The sequence below is a fragment of the Marmota marmota genome, unplaced genomic scaffold (assembly GCF_001458135.2).
Source record: "Marmota marmota marmota unplaced genomic scaffold, marMar, whole genome shotgun sequence".
In the NCBI taxonomy this organism is placed as follows: domain Eukaryota; kingdom Metazoa; phylum Chordata; class Mammalia; order Rodentia; family Sciuridae; genus Marmota; species Marmota marmota.
Genome location: NW_025999905.1, coordinates 6539744 through 6559028, shown reverse-complemented (window position 1 = coordinate 6559028; position 19285 = coordinate 6539744). Strand labels below are relative to the sequence as shown.

The window sequence follows — 19285 nt, the reverse complement described above, 5'->3', positions numbered from 1 at the left end:
GGAAAGTGACTTCAGAGATGCAGTTCTCACTTAACGTCCTAGTTATTGTCCTTGTAACTCGAGCTCTCTCACCACTCGCCCCCAACTCCCGGCTCTGTCTGTTTAAAAGCTGGAGAGGAAGTGAAAGCGTCAAGTACAGTAAGTGACACCCTCCGCCTCCATGTATACATAACAAAAGCTCAGGAAACAAGCAAGTCCTTAGGATATCCAAACCACCCCATCCCCTCGCAGTTCCTCCCCACCCCCACAGTGGACTTGAAGTGCCTTTTCCCAAAGTACACGTAGGGACAAATGTTATATTTATGTATTTCCTCACCCAGATTTGCAATGTAGTTCTCCCTCCCAGAATTACAACCTCTGCTAATAAACAATTCCTCGATTTTATACCCAGATGTTTTCCTCAAAGATTCTTCATTTTTTTCTGTCCCATGAGCTTATTTTAGTTAGAATGGGTCTTTAAAAAAAATGGTTCGATAAGCAATGATGAAGGTTAGTGTTGAAAAACGAGAACAGAACTTGGGCTAAAAGCTTGGTGGGAATGAGGCTAGACTGCGAGGTGGGATCCTTGTCAGGTCAAGAGTAGAAGGGTTGGAGATCTTGGAGGGGAGTGCGAGGAGGAAGCAGGGGCTTTGTGGATCGCTTTTCTGAGTATATACCTGAACCTCAACAACAATGTTTAAGGAAATCAGCCCAGCAGTAGACCAAACACACCAGTATTGAGAACTGGCGATTCGGTACACATGGTTTCAGTATCCCCGGGCGCCTTAACAATAAGCAGCGAGTTAGGAAGGAAGTCGATTTTCTCCATGGCTTTTCCAGGGTGCGGACCCTGCGCCTGCGGACAGAGAACTCGTTTGGGCAGAGGGGCACCAGAGACCCGCGGGAAGGGGCAGCAAGTCTCCTGATTGACAGCCCGAAATCTGATCTTGTGAAAAAGACGTGGAGCCAATGGGAGGCAGCGATCCATCAGTTTGGATTGGAGGCCCCTGGAGGAGAAGTAGAGGAAAAACCACCGAATTGAGCTCTGTCAGAGTCGCTTTCGGCTTGCAAGGGGAAGTGCTGGGCAATAATTAATGTTTTTATTAAATTTGGAGGGAATTTTTTGCAGCCGTTCGCCCAGCGTGGCCTTCAGGTGGGTCTTTCCAACAACTTTTTATGTCTCTCCAGATAATTGCATGGTTGTGGGTTGCAAAAACTATCCTTATGAAAGAGGTGTCTCCGTCTCTTTAGTCCCGTTAGGTGCAAAGCAAGTCTCGCTGATCGCCATTGCTAGTTTTGCACACGTTTGCGAATCAGAGCTGCCCGGGGTACACCGACCGCGCAGGGAAACATCGAGAGTGTAAATAAATACATCGCCTCTTGTTCGGATTTTTGCTACTACCGAAAATATGTAAATTGTGAACTCTCTGGGCTCTCTTTGGATCCAGGTGAAGGAGGCGGTGTAGGGGAGGGTTATTTTTGTGAATGGGACTGTCGGAGGGTAATTAGCTATGCAAATTCAAAAGCTTCATTCATGATTTTTTTTTTTTTTAAAAGCCTAAAAGCCATCTTGTTCCCCTCTAGGTTGATAGAAGTCCAGATCCCGAGGAAATCTCCAGCTAAATGCTCAAAATATAAAATACTGGGCTAATATTTGCGAAGAGCAGCAGAATGGATGGATTTTATGACCAGCAAGTGCCTTACATAGTCACCAATGTGAGTGATCAGTTCGAAAGTTGCTGTTTATAAACTTGACTCCGACGGGGGGTGGGGAGAGAGAGAATGAGAAGGGAGGGGGCAGGGGGTTGGGATTGCAGATACTTTATCTGCTTTGTTGCCACTGTAGGGCGACTGTGCTTCTAGAAGCCCAATCTTCAAAATGAGCTTACCTTTCAGTGATTTGGATAAGGCATATTTTTATTTTTAAGACTCCTTTTTCTGATTAAAGTGCCCAAGATGAGTGGAAGAGGAGATGGAGGGCAGCAGCAGCTGCTGCACTCAAAGTTTGTGGCTGGGTTTGTCTGCCACATTGAAAAGAATGAAGTTGAGACAAATGCTGACACTTTTTGTTTACATGGGTTTTTGTTTTTTTGTTATTTTTTTTCTCATTTTTTTTTTCTCTCTTTTCACTTCTCCACTCTTTTCGCTTTTTGGGGGGAGGGACTATGTGAGAGAGATGATATAATTCACTGTATTTTAATCTAGTATTGATCCAGCCTAGAAACAATGTTAAGTGTTATAATTTAATGTTCTATGCTGAGATACCCAGAATATGTATGACTGATAAACAGTGTTAGGATCGGCGGTGGGAAGCAACTCTCCATGCCTATTGAATCCTCAGCATAAGCTTTCACTGTCAAATGAAGGCAGAAACTGAATGTTAGAATTGATCCTGTGAACTTTTATTTTTTTCTATTCAAAGAGAGGATCCAGTAGACTTATATATGCATGTATTTTTTTGCGTGACATTTGAGGTTTACATTCTTTTAAAGGATTTTATCTTTCCCTTTGTAGAGTCAGCGTGGGAGAAATTGTAACGAGAAACCAACAAATGTCAGGAAAAGAAAATTCATTAACAGAGATCTGGCTCATGATTCAGAAGGTGAGGTTTGATTTTGAGCTGAATCCTCCCTCTTTACCTACACTCCACTCTCATAAACAAGGGGAGCACTTCATTCTTACCTTAAAAATAATAAACTTTGAAATTACTGAATTTAACTAAGACCTTACTTGGAACAGTTTACATTATATGATGGTTTGCCCAGGGAAATATTTTATGGTCCTGTCACAAACTAGTAAAAGAAGGAAATAAAAACTTAACAATGACATTTTTCTTTTAATCATTGTTTTGTGTTTGCTTTTGTCCATATGGCATATAACTAATTCCATACTCTAAGATAACAGTTTAAATATATCCAACACAGTAGGAAAAAGTAAGCAGTTATAATACTGCTTATGTTTTTCTTTCAGCTTTATTATAAGTTAAACAATAAAAAGATTGTTTGATTTCCCATCTACTTTAAACTAAACTAATACACCATTATCAAAAATCTTCATGGGTGAGTTTGATGACTACATTGTGAAGTCATCACATCTTGTTAATAGGCCTTAAAGTGTTCACTGAATCATACTTAAGGCCTAATTAATAATTACAATACTATTTAGGAAATTAGGTTGCAGATTCTTTTTATGAACTGTTGGTAGGAGGTCAACGTATTATAAATTATTTTAGCCATATGTATGCATTCATATTGAACTGAAGATACTTAGATTTATTTAACAGAGTACAGACTGCAACTTAATTAGGTATTAAGTTGAATTCTGAAACTTCCTCAAATCTTCATACTTATTGAGTATCCCTTTCTCTCCCCAATATGACAGGATATGCAGTTTTGAACTTGATAATAAACTGGTTCTAGGGGATTATCAGTCTCTGACTTTTATAAACCTATTAATGTAGAAATTTTTCTTTAAAAACTAGTACGTAAAGTTGTACCTTTTACTTTTGAGGCACTAAACCTGTAAACTGTACTTTGAGAGTTACCACAAGTTCTGTTAACATCTTGTATATAAGATTCAGAAGACAGACAAAAAATGCCAGTCTTTCCAATCTTTTCCCTACTCCTGTTTTAGCCAGAGTTGAGTATATTTAAGGAAGGTTTTTGTGACTAGAACACCTTCACCTCAGTCTTTTTGTGAATTCTAACATGTGATTTTTGGTTTCGCTGAGCTACTTACTTATTAAGCTATTTGTTAAATAAAATGGGGGGGGGGAGAGGAGATTGACTATTATTTAGTAGATTAAAGAATTTCTTAAAGTGTTGTTTAATAGGCATCAAAAGTAGGCAGGGTGATTGAGATAGTTAAGCTAAATAAATCCTATTTTCTTCTATCCATTCCTTTTCCCTCAATTAAATTCATATTTAATGCCAATTTCATGACAAACATTTTTATTTAAGGAAGTCTAAAGATTTGCAAATCTTATTTTTATGTCTTTGACTTGTTTTTTAGAACTCTTTCAAGATCTAAGTCAATTACAGGAAACATGGCTTGCAGAAGGTAAGGCAAAAAAAAAAAAAAATTGCTTAAAAGGGGAGAAAAGCAACTCTAGAAGGGGGAAAAAAAGTCCTGAACTTGCTGTCTTAATGTTCAGCCCAATTAATTGAGCTCTAAAAGAGCCACCTCATGTGTCATGCATACATTAGAGCCTCTGATGAGTTTGTCTTTGGGGACTCTGGGGCTGTGCTACCCAGTGTCATCACAAATTACCAGGAGAAATTGCTTCCAGCTCACAATCACATCTGCTTTTGGCAAGAACTAATGCACCAAGACTTCAAGTTCTAAGCCTCTGTTCAGATTTTAATTGCAATTGATCAGGTTTATATTATTGTACCTCGAGAGACCTCCTAGAGCCAGAACCCGGCTGGCTTGCTGTTTCCTTTAGAGCAGCGCATATCATTATTTGGTGTTCTGGTGGAGGACTTTTCTGATGGCAGAAATTAGTTTCTCTGGGTTCATCAGGACGGGATGCTTCAAGATTTAAGTGCAAGTGTCTTCTTTCCACCTTGCTCACAACACAGAACATTAGGTGTGTATCCAATACTTAGGAAATCTTGGGGTTTAAAATCAACCTTTGGGAGATATGAGATTTTAAAAATGTTTTGTGTGTATTACTGTGTATGTGATATTTATTGAAATTGACCTTTGCTATTTTGTCACTTTTATTAGGATTTACTTAATATTTAGCAAGGAGATATTTAAAGGCATTTTGGATTATTTTTTGATAAAGTTTAATGGTGTAATCTATTATATATTTATTGTGTGCAACTTTATTTAAAGAAACAATGAGGCATTGCATTAGTAGCTTTATACTTCTTCAGAAATGTCTGATATTGAGGGATTTTTGTTGGCAACTATGATTTGAAATTTTCTTTTTGGATTTGATATGATCAAGGTGAAATATTAATTTTGTGATTTGTTTTGTGGGAAACAGAAAATTATAGATATTTAAATGCTGAGTATAAACTGTGTTCTGTGTTCACATTCTATGGGAAATATATCATTTTTGGAAAAGATTTTTAAGATGGTTAACTAGAAAGAGGGTCTCTGAATGGAACCCAAGTGCTCTTGTGGCTATTTTAAGGCAGACTGATGTGTTTCATCCGGTGGTCTTCTATGCAGTTGACCAAGTTGCTGTTAGCATGTAAAATAAGTTTCTTTGTTTTGCTGATATTCTAGTTTTCCAAAGAGCTTTTGCAGTCTTTATGAATCTTTTAAGTTAAATGGCTTTCCTAGTAGTCCTTTGAAAGAATGATTGTATTTGTATGTTAATGAAAGGTAAGTATTAATGAAAGTTTCTGTTATACTTAAAGGTCATTTTGCTTGTCCCTGTAAATGAAACTTATTGTAATACATTACTTATTATTGCAATGTAAGACATACATTCTAACATTACTTTTTATGAAAAATTTGCAGAGATTCTTGTGTTAACTTTCAGCTATTAGTTTTGAAAAGTTGAAGACTGAAAGGACATTATATTTATGAGGGAATTTATTCACTTATCCAAAATAACTTAAAGTATTTCTTTTAATTGTTGTGGAAGGTTTATTGGTTTTTAAGATGTTTAAATCTGATTGATTCCAAGTCAGTGCACTTGCTGGCAGATTTTGAATGTGCATAGCAACTCTGTTCCTGGAATTTTAAAATGTGGAACTGACAGACTCTTAGCATTTTATAATCAGTTTCAGTACATTTTTTTTACTTTTGACTTGTTTGTGTCTTATAGCTCAGATAAGTGATTTGAATAATTTATTTGAACTTACTTTTAAAAACTGTACAAAATATTCTTATTCATGATTGTTAACATACCTATAAAAGATTTAGCTTATATTAAATAAATCTAGAAAATTACTAATGTATTGGTTGGAACATAGATTTTTTTTTCTTAGAAAAAACTCATAAGCTTAATTAAATTCAGAAATTACTCAGGTGTGCTACAATTTACAAACTGGATAAGATTGCATTTTAGAATAATTTAAACATTTTCAAAATAATTTATATTAATTTATCAAGCCATGATGTAAGCAAAAAGTTGATAATGTAATTTAAAAAAAATCTAATAGTAAAAAAGTTATTACTATTACTTTCTCTTCTTAGTAATTAAATATATTATTTTGCATTAATATTTTAACTGTACTAACCCAGATCTTGAACAATATTAGCTAAGAAGTGATGGCCAAATTACCTTGGTTTATTTATAGCTAGATTTATCCATTTAATCTCTTTCTGGATATCTAGAAATTAACATTGCTCCACTGGTACACTACAAACAATTTATATATTTGTTTTCATAATGCTCCATAGCCAAGAAATGACCATGAATTTTAAGGCATCTTGACCCTAAAAAAAAAAAAAAAAATTGGCAACTAATCAAATTTTTCCCATGAGTTAGAATCCCACTGGGAAGTTAAACAGTCTAAAAATCTTATTAGACATGAGAATCAAGTTAGTTGTAATGTGTCATATGATTATCACGTTTTTAAAAAATTATCAAAGTCCCTAAATCTTTGAGAAATAATATATATATAACTTGCTTAATTTTTTTTCTGTAAAAATTTTTACATATTAGACTAAGTGCAATACATGGATTAGACATGAGTAAATTATTATGAATTATAAAATGTGTTTTATCTCTAAGAGGAAACTGGGAAAGGTAAGGCAGTTCTATTGAGGATTTTAATGCAACTAGTATTTTCAATTCAAAATATTCTTTCATTTACCCCCATATTTGATTCCAATGAAGTGATGTAAAATATGTTTTTTTAAGAATACTAATATCAATATCACTTTCTAAGCACTAGCAATGCAGTTTAAAGTTTTTTAATATGTATATCACAAGTTAAAATATTCATCTTATTCTGAAGAAAATTAAAATGCTAGTGTTTTCAATGACCGTAGCAGCAGTTAAAACAAAAACAAAAACAAAAAAGAAAACTCAGAGATTATGCCTATTTTAAATTTTGCTACAGATGCTTCATGTTGTACTTTCACCATGTACAATCCTTTATTGATTCTTTGTCTTTTGAATTAGATTGATATTGACAGGAAGGCAATTGCCATTATTTGATCCCATGAAATAATGAGTTCAAATATCAATCCTATCAACATCATGGATAACATCTTGTACTTAACCTATTTGGAGTGCTGTAGTGTCTAGTGTCCTAAAAAGTCCTACTTAAAATGGAACCTCTTGTGTATGAGGGACAGAAATAGAAGGATGGAAAAACTGAGTGAAGAAAGGGTTATATTCTTCTAAACTGAAGTTTATCACAGCTTATCTACTAAAACAAATTAAAGAAAAATAATAAATTTCAGTAAATATCTGATGTAAATGCATAGCTGCTTTTGACTTATTTTGTGTGAGTCTAAGAGTCTTGAGGTTCCATTTCATCAGTAATATTGAGGAAGAAGTCAACAGGGGTTCACCGCTTTCCGGGTAAAATGTTTTTCAATGGTGTAGTAAGTCAAGTTTCATGCAGCTGTCATACTTTCAAAGTTTTGTTTCCAAGAACAACCTTTCTATTCCAAAGTTTATTGTTACTTCATGAAAATAAGTTTGTTTTTTTTTTTTTTCTTTTGCCTTGATGTGACCTTCCAGTAATTGTCAGGCTATCTTAAAAGTAGAGATGTCATTACTTTCCCCTCAATTGCTTTTAAGACTGAAGCTAAATTTATATTCAAAGTCATTTTATGATGTTTCTTAGTTAAATAATATGTGCTATTTTTATTGTTTAAATATTCTACTTTTTAAAAACACGATATTAGATATGTGCTTTTTTCTTTTTTGCCTGTGTTGCAAAGAAAGGAATAAAACTTCAAAAATGACATTATTTTATGTGATTCACACAAAACAGGAATCAAGAACTATGCATTAAAAATATTCATACAATTTCTTAGAAATTGATGTGGAGGTGTTGTTAGGGTGGCTGTCACCCCTTTATTTGTTGTAACAGGATATACTATAATATAGAAAAGACTTCTCATTTAGACTTGATTTAAAGATAGCAGGTAGAATAAATTTATTTTACTTCTAAATGTTCATGGAAAATATGTAAATGGTTTTCATTTATGGGCTATTTACAAAAAGAAAGATTTCTTTTTCCTTTTTTTAAATAGAAAAATAGTATTTGTTAACGGAGTGTAATTTTTTCCAGGGGATCCTAATAAATGTTAATATTAATAAATGTTAATATTGCTGAACTTTTCTAGTTCAGTTACAAGAAATTTGTAATTTCTTGCATTTCAGAGAAAAACTTTATTCCCTTTGATTTATGTACAATTTTGCAATAAAATGATAATAATAATACTGTCAGACTTCTGTGGCATTAGAGAAAATTTGGGGCTGCAAATAACTAGTTGGCTCTGAGCTTCACTTAAGTTTTCAAGTCACTGCAGATCAATTTAGTTAGAAATTGAAGCTGATTTGAGGTTCAAGACAAGTAAAAAAAAACTTACTCTTGTTTTTTCCAAAACATATATCAATAATATACTAAAGGTGTTTGGGTCATGTGGAAATGGCCTGCTTTATTTGTTTGTTACATGTGTTTATATTTCTGCATTAATTAATGCTTTTACATTGGAACAATCATTTTAATGTTAAAACCGGATGTGGTATAAAACTAGGCTTAGTGAACTGATGATTATTTTGTTCCATGGCCCGAAGCAGCTTCAATTTAGGATTAAAAGGAATTCACAGCGCAAAGGTTGATTTTCTTGTTGTTTTACTTTTACTTAAAATAAAGTACAATTTCTTTGAAAAAATTTGTTTCTAACCCTTTGATTCAAAGTGAAATGCTACCAAGTTCAGCAATTATCTGCTATATTTTTAGGTTAATCAACTTGAATAATAAGCCAGTAAAATAAGATATTTTTTTGAATGGTTTTTCTTTTCCTTTCTTTTCTTCTTTTCTTCCTCTGACACTCCCTTCTTTTCCTCTTTCTTTTCTTCCTCAGTTTTGTACATTTCTGTTTCCCTGTAAAGCATGATAGGTTAAATATATGTGTGTATGTATAAAGTTGTCATTTATTTAAATGTGTTTCTTAATGGATCTGAGCTCTATTTGAGACAGAGCAATAAAATTGGTATGTTTATATTTCAAGTTCAAGTTTACTTGCTTTAGCTCTCTGGAAGGGTGTGACATGAAAAGCTTGTGGTTGGGCCACATGGCTCATGCTGGACTGTGTTTTTGTGAATGGAGGCAGAACTCCAGTTCTGCCTGCTTGTCTTGAGGAATTGCTGAGGAGATCAGCTGTCTCATTCAAGGGCAGAAAGAATGACTCATACATCTTCCGCCTTGTTTGGCTCCAGGTCATTGTTACAGTGGATAGAACTGGTTTTAATTAAATATTAACCCCTTTTGTACTTGACATTTGCTTTATTTGTAATTTTTCTGCTTTTTTCCATAGCTTTAAAAGAAAACCCAACAGGCACCTAGTTTTATGAGAATATGGGGGAGGGGGAAGGTTACTTACTTGCCTATGACCTTGAAAAAATTTTAAATGCTAACTTTTTTTTTTTAAAGTAGTGAATATTATTTTATATAAGAGTTAAAAATAGGCATAAAGTAAAGGCAAGCTATATTTATAATTGTCCATCCTCAATGTAATGTTAGTTAGGGAGGATATTAAAGTTAAAATTGAGCATTGATGACTTTCTGACATTTAGGTGGTCATTAATATTTTTATGAAGTTCTCTCCCACAATCTGTATTGTGATGTAGTAAAAAGAGAGAAAAATTAAAGAACAACTTTGGATAATAATCTGGGTAAAGCAAGTAGCTGAGAGTGCAGATATTACCCTTTTAAAGCCCAGACCCTGGACTTGATGGCAACTTGTCTTAATGTTAATGAACTGATAGAGCTGCTCCAGCTATTACCAATAAAATCTACATGCTTAATCTCCTTGAAAGCCTTTTATTGGTCTTTTGATATATATATATATATATTTTCTTTTTCTCCTTTCTTCCTCTTTCCCTTTCTCTTTAATCACATAGTGCAGAGAAACATTTTTATTCCCCTAAGGTGATTCTTTCAAGTGTAGCTTATAATACTAGACACCCTTAGGTTGGTCTGTATTGTTAATTTTCAACTTTGTAGTTGGAATGGCTTGTAACAAATTTCCAGGCAGCTGTAGTTTGCTCTTTCACAAAATTCTCGTGAATTAAAGAAAAAAGGAAATGTCTGATACCAGTGTGGCAATACTTTGTCATATTTTCCTTGCCCAGATCCAACTTGTGTTTTTAGTTAACTGCTTTCCTTTTACTCCAACTTGAAATTAGAGGTCTACTTAAGCCTTTGTCTATTTAAGTAGCATGCTGCTTCATTTGGTCTATTCAGTTTCTTAAGATTAGCTTCTGTGAAAATGTGAGTCATATGTTTTTTGTTAAAATTCTGTAATATGTTCAAGCCTAAGTGTGAAGTATTTATTCAGTATGTAAAGAAGTTAGAACAGAAATAGCAGTTCTTATTCTTACTCTTTTTACGAATTGTTAGTATGTAGCTATTTTTTGTGTATCTGTGAAGTGCAGCTACTGGATTCTTTTGCCCTTGTGCCTTGCCTTCTTCCCCCTACACGTGTCCCAATACTTACCACACACCACATCAGGCATTTTGCTGCTGCTGCTCTTGCAATTATTGTGTATGGAGTTCTGACTTGGTCTTATGATACTAAGAAAAAAAAAAAAAAGAAATTAGCCTTCAGGACATTCATACCAGCATATTCAGTTACAAATATACTTTTGTTACTCACCAGCTATTTTTAACTATTCCTGTAAAGGGATATTACATTTTTATTAGATTCTTATAAACGTGGATTTTTAAAAAGCACAGTAATTGCTGTGGTTGATAATTTTGCACCTCAGTTGTTATATCTATTTAGTTAAGTAAGAAGGAAAACCAAAGCATGTGACATCAGGGGAAAATGTGCAGGATTTCATTGTTTACTTGCTGTTATTGGTTGAGTATTTATTTAAAACTCTTGCTTTTTTTTTTTTTTGGTATGAAGACTTATTATAAAGTATAGTACACTACATTCATAATTTATGAATCTATGAGACAAGTCAAACTTCCAGTAATGTCAAAAATATGTTGTTAATAGCTAACACAATGCTAATGTACAAAATTTAGGGTTTTTGTTTTGTTTTGTTTGTTTAAAAAATTTTTTTGTCTCCACTAGAATTCATTAGAAATTAATACATGAGTAACTGGGCATGTAATGATTGTAGTACTTTTCGATTGTGATTTGAAGGAAGAGAGTAGATAATGGAGGATTGGAAATTAAAAAGTGTGTATCTGGCGTCGGGTAGAGACTTTTATATAATTCTAACAAAAACCTGTATGTTATTGCTCTATACTGATGAGTAAAATGACATTTAAAGTGGCTAAATAACTTACCTAAAGTTACATAGTTAGCAAGTCAGAGCTATGAGTTGAAGTTTGCCTGACTTTCAAGCTGTTACATAATAATAATAGATACTGGTGGAAAGTGAAGAGAAAACTTTCCCTTCAACTAGTATAGGCTAATCAAATAGGCATCAGTAGAAACTTGCAGAAGTTCATAATTTGTTTGGTTTTGTTTGGTGGCAGGGGATGGTGTGACTTTAATAAGGTAAAGTATTGGTGTGTAAGAGTTTTTGGAAAAACAATTGAAATGTCAAATCACATATACTTCACAAATAGGCGAGCCTCATTAGACTGTGATGTTCTTAATAATATAACACAGATTTATTCAGACAAATATTTATTTAAAGAGAATACTATTAGATAGGCTGAGAAAAACAAACTTTAAAAAGAATACCAGTTTACAAACTAAGAAAAACAAACTTTAATTCTATGAATGGTAGATTTCTTTTTTATATAGGATATTTAATATGAAATTCCACTTTGTACAGATTTGTCTTAACCCATTCAATTATTAGCCTGAGACATTTTTAGCAGAGACTGATTATTTATTTTAATTAGCATTCCCATCCAGAATAAGCTCATTCTAAAAAATTAATTGATGTCTGTTTTAATATGATTTAATGAGATAAAAAAGTTTCAGTATTGTATAAGACTATACCAGCTAATCAGATCCTCGATAAAGTTAATTAGTATGATACTTTATTATGTGTTTACCAAATTAAAAGTAACCTAACTTCTGTTTGTGTAGTTTCTGTATGTGAGAGTCTGTATATTTGTGCAAACTCATTTTAGTAATATTCTGTCAGTTTGGAATAGGTTATTTCTATGCCTAAATCAATTGTGATAAAAACAATTTAGTAGTGAAAAAGTTGAATTTGTTTTGATTGTTGCCGAATGCATTAAGTCCTTGCTATTCAGTATTTTTTCTTTACTTGAAATAGGAAAGTCATTTGACATTAGAACTGAAGAAACAGTGATATTATTTTTATTAATGCTGCATAGATGCCAGGAAAATATTTTGCATGAAAAGATGGCATTTGTTTTATTATTTTTAATTATTATTATGACTGTAATCATCAAAATATATTACTTTTGTTAAATGTGACTCAAATTAATGATTTTTCTTTCATTTTTAAAACTTAATAGCAACCTCTTGTCAAATTTAGGAAAAACATTTTGAGGTACTGGAGATTGAACCAGGGGTGATCTACTGCTGAGTTACATCTCCAGCCCTTTTCTAAAAATTTTAATTTCATTTTATTTATTTATTTATTTTTGTTTTGAGACAGAGTCTCACTTATTTGGCCAGGTGGGCCTCAAACTTATGATTCTCCTACCTCAGCCTCTGGAGTTCCTGGGTTTACAGGCGTGTACCACTGAGCCATTTTTAATTATGCCAGTCTAATTTGTAAGAGATGGAACATATCAAAAGCAGTAGTTTGTACACGTGCAGAGGGATGTGTGAGATACCTGTGTATGATTTAAAAGAATCTTGTGGCTCATTTTGATGGGCAGCTTAAGCACTGGCCGTGGGTGAACTGAAATATTTTTTGCTCCACTCTTGCAAAATGAAACCCTGCAGGAAATAGAAATCCTAGAACTTCTTTTATTTTTATTTTTTGTTTCTTTTATTTCCATCTGGCAGGGTGAAATTCCGAGGGACTACACCTGCCACTGTCATATTTCTGACATATTTATGTTTCCTCGTTGATATCAATGATCCCTTCTGTTTCTCCTTCGAAGTAGCGCTGTCAATAGCATTTTAAATAGGAGCTTATTGGCAAATAATAATAGGTTTGATCTTAGCCTAAAAAGACCGTGTTTGACAGATCTGAGTTGACATTCCTTATGCCTTGGCAGTTTTTCTCTTAATTTTTTTTTTTCCTTCTTCCGCAGCTCAGGTACCTGACAATGATGAGCAGTTTGTGCCAGACTATCAGGCTGAAAGTTGTAAGTATAGTATGACTCATCTCTTGTATGTTTCATTGTCTGTCTTGTTTCCTTCTTTCATTCTTTCTTTTGGGGTTGGTTTGCGTTTCTAGTATCTGGTCTTTTATTATACCAGTGTCTTTTTAAGCTTACAGTCACGAGGTGATTTTATTTGTCAGGTTGTGACATCAGCACAATCAATGTATGATCTGAGCAAAACTTCGGCCGGCGAGGACAACTGATTTGTTTAAATGTTCTGTTCTTCATATTTTGTACTTGTCTTTGGAGAGGAAACAGAGTGTGATCCATGAATGTGCAAGTGTTTACTTCCATTTGGCCAATATGTTCACCAGGAAAAGTCTGGATGCTGAGGGGAGGCAGTTGGAGTTAAAATCCATATGAGATTAGTTATTGTATAGCTTACAAAAGATTCTGGACCAAACATTCATTGCATTCATAAATTGTCACCTGCTTTGATTTAATTTTTAGTCTGAAATTTTCTGCTTCCTGTTTGCAGGCACACAAATGGAAGCAGCCATTGGTTTCTTTCAGGGTCCTTTCAGGGTTCCTTTTCCTGAACCTTACTCCAGGGCCCAACTGTCAGAGAAAGCATGAGGAGTGATTCATGGGGTGCTTGCCCTCCCTTAATTGCAGAGTGAGCATTTTGCCTGTACTAACATAGTTGCCTTAGGGTTTACTGCTAAAATTTATGCTTTGCCAGTCTACCAACTAACTGAACCTATTGACCTTAGAAGCAAGTTTTACAGTAGTTTCCCCTTTTCTGTGAGGGGATATGATCTAATATATTCTGTGGCTGCCTGAAACTACAGATAGAACTGAACCGTGTACTGTGGTGTTTTTGTTTCTATGTGTACATACCTATGATAAAGCTTAATTTATAAATTAGGCACAAGTAAGAAATTTGGAAAAATAGACTAATTAAAAGAATATATTAGAGAGAAAGGTATTTTTAAATTATACATTATTTCTGGAATTTTCTATTTAATATTTTTGAACTGTGGTAGATAGTAGATAAATAAAACTGTAGAAAGTGAAACTATGTATAAGGGGAATGATTGTAAATGCCATCTTGATTGTGAAACTGGCCTAATGCATTTTTATTCTGTCCGTGCCATTTAGGGCTATAACTTGTTTTATTTTTTGAGATCATATTAGCTGAAGCAATGTCAACAGTAATATTGGAATACCTTACAATCAAACTCATTTTTACATCTTAGTATCACAAACACATTACTTCAAGTAACAGATATTTGCTGGAAGTGTTTTCAAATTTTATGTTTATTATCCTAAATTTCCCAGGCGTAGAGGGTTGTGGGAAACTTCTTTTGGATTTTCTTTCATGTTGCCTATTTTGGGTCAGCTTGATCAAAAAGCATATTATGGTAAAATATGTGTAACATAACATCGATCATTTTAACCTTTTTTAAAGTGTACAATTCAGGGCCATTAAGTACATTCACATTGTGCTACCATCACCAATATTCATTTCCCCGACTTTTCCATTAGCCCAAAGAGAAACTTTACTCATAGAACAATAACCTCCCATTTTTCTATCTCTCCAGCCCCTGGTAACCATTGTTCTATCAGCTTTATTTTTGATATGAGAAGAGAATTTTGCATTCAGTTTGATCTGAATGCGGGTATTTGTCATATGCTTTCAAGAAACATATTCAGCAATGATATAGTCCCGAATGAGAGACCCTTCAAAACATGTGCAGAAGGCTGGTGGCCAAGGACAACAGCCAAGCAAGGTATCCCCTTACTGATGAAAGTGGGGGAAGACAATGGTTATTATTTCTAACATTTTGCTTTCTGTGGGGAACTTGAATTCTTCTCTCTAAAAGCTAAATCTGTCATCTGAGTCAAGGAATTAATCTCATTGAATCATTTCACATTTGAAGAAATTGGTAACAATTCCGATACAATACCAAATGTCAGGGTAAAATAAACTACCTAGAGGTAATTTTTACTCCTTTTCTTGTTTGACCTATTTTCAGCTTTTCTCATTCGTGAGCATTTTGTTCCCTTGAACTCTCTTCTCTTGGTCAAAGTAGTGTGATATATTTTTTTTCGTTCTCTTTTTCCTCCTTTGATCGCTCTTCACTCCTCATATCTTTCTTCTCTCTTCTTTGTGCATTTCGTCTTTCCCTGGGGTTCTGTCCCCAAACATTTTCTCTTCTACTGTATCACAGTGCTGTCCCATGGAATGTCTGCTGTTGATGGAAATTACATCTGTGCCACCGAGTGTACAGTAACCACTAACCACATTGGCCATTGAGCACATGCAATGTGGCTAATGGAACCAAAGAACTCAAGTTTTAATCTTAGCTAACTTTGATCAATTTTAGACGTGTAGCTTATTGGTTACTGTCCTGGTCAGTATAGTCCCCCCAAATGATGTCTGCTACATTGTTATTTCCAGCCTGGGTGTCCCTTCTTCAGCTACTGGACATCTTCACCTCATCCACCACTAGGGTCCCTTCAAACTAGAAAAAGGGAACACCTCTGGACTCACCCCTCCGTTCTCGGCTTATGGTGGTCTAAAACACCATTTACACACCAACCCTGGTCTTTACTAGGGTGCTCAGCAAGTCCACTGTTGAAATCATCATTTTTACTGAGCAGCATTTCTCATTCTTGTTTCCTTTAAGTTGATGGCATTATTCTCCAAGGTGAAAAATCTGTGATTTCAATTCGGTCGCCTCAAGACCTTACCATCCAAGATTGCTAACCAAATTATTGATTCTTCCTTTCAAACACATCTTAATTCCACAGTCTCTACTCCATCCCTGTTTCCTTGCTTTAGTTCACACCCACATTTGGCTTTGACTGAACTTCTGAATCAGTCTTTTTTTTTTAATTGGTTTTTTTGCTTCTGCTTTTTTTTTTTTTTCCTCCTGCCCTTTGCAGTGACATTAGCACACAGCTATCTGGCCTTGTTAATTTTCTCTTTAAACTCCCAGCAGGACAAAGTCCTAATTCTTTGATTGTACAGAAAATTGTTGTATAACCCAGGCCCTGGTTACCTTTTTAGTTTTGACCCTTGCTACTCTAGCACCCCTGTCCCTTTTCATTCTCAGCACTTTAATCCCAATTTTTCAATCCTCCAAGCAGATTATTCCATTTCATGCCTCATTTTGCTTTGAAAGTTTTCACTTCCACTTTGCAAGCTGACGATTCTCCTATATCGTATTCCATGTAAACTTGACCTTGCTGAAGCCTGCCTCACTATTTTCTTGCTACCCACACTCTGCAGAGTTCCCAGGATTATACATCATTTTGTATCTTGGATTATGTATTAGAAATTGTTAGATACATGTCTGCCTTCCATAAGAGTGAACTCCTTAAGGATTGGGAGATGACAGATTCAACATGCCCTACATGTTATAGAAGCAAAGTAAGTAAAACTGTCATTGTAATCATGATTAGCTTCTTAGAGCTTATTTCCTCTCTAGTATTTTCGGAGTTTTCATTATTTTCTTAAGGGAGAAACATGTAATTGTGTCTAAAACAATGTATATAGTCTCAATCTAGGAAACTTGCTGAAACTATGAAAGTTTAAGTTTTTTTAGATTAATATTTTACTTTAATGAATATCAACAAATTAACTAACATGGCTTTGGGATATGAGAATAAGAGGTACTTCTAATAACAAAATTAGAAACCAGAAATAGTCCATAATAAAGTTGAAGCGTATTTTATTTCATGTTTCTAATGACATAAAAAAAAAAAACTTGTTCATATGAGGCTGACAGCTAATTTCAGTCCTCACTAAGGAGAAAACAAGAGGAAAATGGTTTGAAGAGGAATAGCATTTGGAATAGATTGTACGGAGGATTTCTGAATGGTGAAGCTTATGAAATACTAGAACTGGGAGTTAGATGGTCTTCGAAATGCCTTTTATAAATGCTTGGTTGATGTCTCTCTGTAGATGCTTAGTGGGTCAGAGGGATCCTATCTCTCAGCAGCTTTGGAGGCTGAGGCAGGGAGGATTGAGAGTTCAAAACCAGCCAGCCTCAGTAAAATTGAGGTACTAAGCAACTCAGTGAGATCCTGTCTCTATATTAAGTACAAAATAGGGCTGGGGATGTGGCTTAGAGGTTGAGTGCCCCTGAGTTCAATGCTTGGTACCAAAAAAACCCAAACCAAACCAAAACAAAACAACTTCATCCCTGCTGTGTGCCCCTCTATAAAGCGTATGGTGCTACTTTTTCAAATGTAAATAATTTAATTTCCTTATATACCTTAATGAAATAAAATGCTTCTATTTTCATTTATTGCTTTAGTCTTTTAGTAATTGAAGGCTAGCCAGATTAACAGCCATATTCTATTCAGTTAAGAACATGCATTTGATTGTAACATGTTTGAATATATGTGGAAGAGTAGTGAAGAGAACATTCAAAAATTGTGAAAAGGAAATTAAACCTTAACACTGGGGAATTTTCTAATAATCTTCCTGAGTATTCCTTGTTTTCTAATATATCAGTTAGAAATTTGAAATCCAGTCATGTTATACTATAGCTTACTAAATTTTGAAGATGCTAAATTTTGAAACAAGTATAGAAATTAGAAATAAATAAATCAAACAACTTCCTACAAGTGCATGTCAGAAAACAAATAACATGATTTGAATACATTTATTTGTTTGTGTTTTAGCAATACATTCTTTTTAGGTAACTCTGTTGGTACACATTGAATTACTTTAGTATACACTTTAGTCTGGAAAAAATGGAAGTGTATCTCTTTAGAATGGAGAACTCCTGCCCAAAGTGGTGATGTACATCTACAGTCCCAGCAACTTTGAGGCAGAAGGATTTTATGGCCAGTCTGGACAACTTAGCAAGACCTTGTCTCAAAATAAAGAAAACGAAAAGCACTGGGCATGTAGCTCAGTGGTAGAGCAGCCCTGAATTCAATTCTCAGTACTGAATGGATAAATAAACAAATAAATAACAGAAAGGAGAACTCAGAGTATTGAAAACATAGATGAGCCTTATCTTTCTGATGTAGATGCAAATTGTACATAAACTGAAACTTTTATAAATCATGCTTTAAAATTTTACCTTAATAATCTTATATTTTAAATTACATGTTTTAAATTTACTTACATCACTAGCCTTCACATCTAATTTTCATTTTATTCATTACAAAGTCAAGTAGTGTTTTTATTATAACTACTTCATTTCTCTTTGGTTACATTAGTTCATTTCAGTCTTTACAGTGATAGCAATAAATGAAAATAGAAGCTTCTTATTTCATTGAGGTATGTAAGGAAATTCAATTATCACAGGATAGATGGATATTCACCTTTATATTTCACAGTCTTCCAGAGCACTCCCAGGAGGATAGCCAGGGTTATACAAAATTCCCAAGAGATCCTTGTCCATCTCCCCTTTCTCTTAACTAACGCTAGAGAAGACATTCTAGAATGCAAGTCTATTGCAGTGATGATATTAAAGGAATAATAACCCTGACTCTTATTAACATACTTACAAAAGTAACTATTTTCAAACTTTTATACTTAATATTTTTAATAAAATACTAGTGTAGCTTCTAAAAATAATCAGGACAAACCAGTGTGTGGGAATTTAACTGATTAAATATATAGCAACAGTTTCTTCAAGTAAGTGAAAGTCTTAGGTACACTTTGTTTTCTTAGGATTTTTTTTTTTTTTAGAATGACACTTTGACTATTGAAAATATCACAATTGATTACAATTATAAATCTTCTGTTTTTTGTGGTTTTTGTTGGTGGTGCTGGGGATGGAGCTCAGGGCTTTGCCCAGGCTAAGCACATGCTCTAACACTGAGCTACACCCTCAGTCCTTCAAATCTGCTTCTTACAAAACTAAAGTCAGATACGTCTATGAAGTCCCTGACTGAATAGTTTGTTTTAT

At 34.1% G+C, this 19285-nt stretch overlaps 1 protein-coding gene across 6 annotated transcripts in view; it reads left to right on the top strand.

Annotated features, from left to right (window-relative positions):
• Positions 1-709: 709 nt before the first annotated feature.
• Etv1 (ETS variant transcription factor 1) overlaps positions 710-19285 on the top strand; it is an 89811-nt gene continuing 71235 nt past the window's right edge. Inside the window, exons 1-6 of one of the 6 annotated variants that reach the window (XM_015498112.2) lie at positions 712-1132; positions 1231-1427; positions 1564-1695; positions 2494-2581; positions 3991-4038; positions 13335-13388. In XM_015498112.2, the coding sequence (XP_015353598.1) occupies positions 1651-1695; positions 2494-2581; positions 3991-4038; positions 13335-13388 (235 nt within the window). In that variant the 5' untranslated portion in view covers positions 712-1132; positions 1231-1427; positions 1564-1650. Of the gene's footprint in view, positions 1133-1230; positions 1428-1563; positions 1696-1812; positions 2023-2493; positions 2582-3990; positions 4039-4089; positions 4568-13334; positions 13389-19285 lie in introns of those variants that run through there. The other 5 variants (XM_015498113.2, XM_048799629.1, XM_015498114.2 and 2 more) reach the window with 5 other exon arrangements.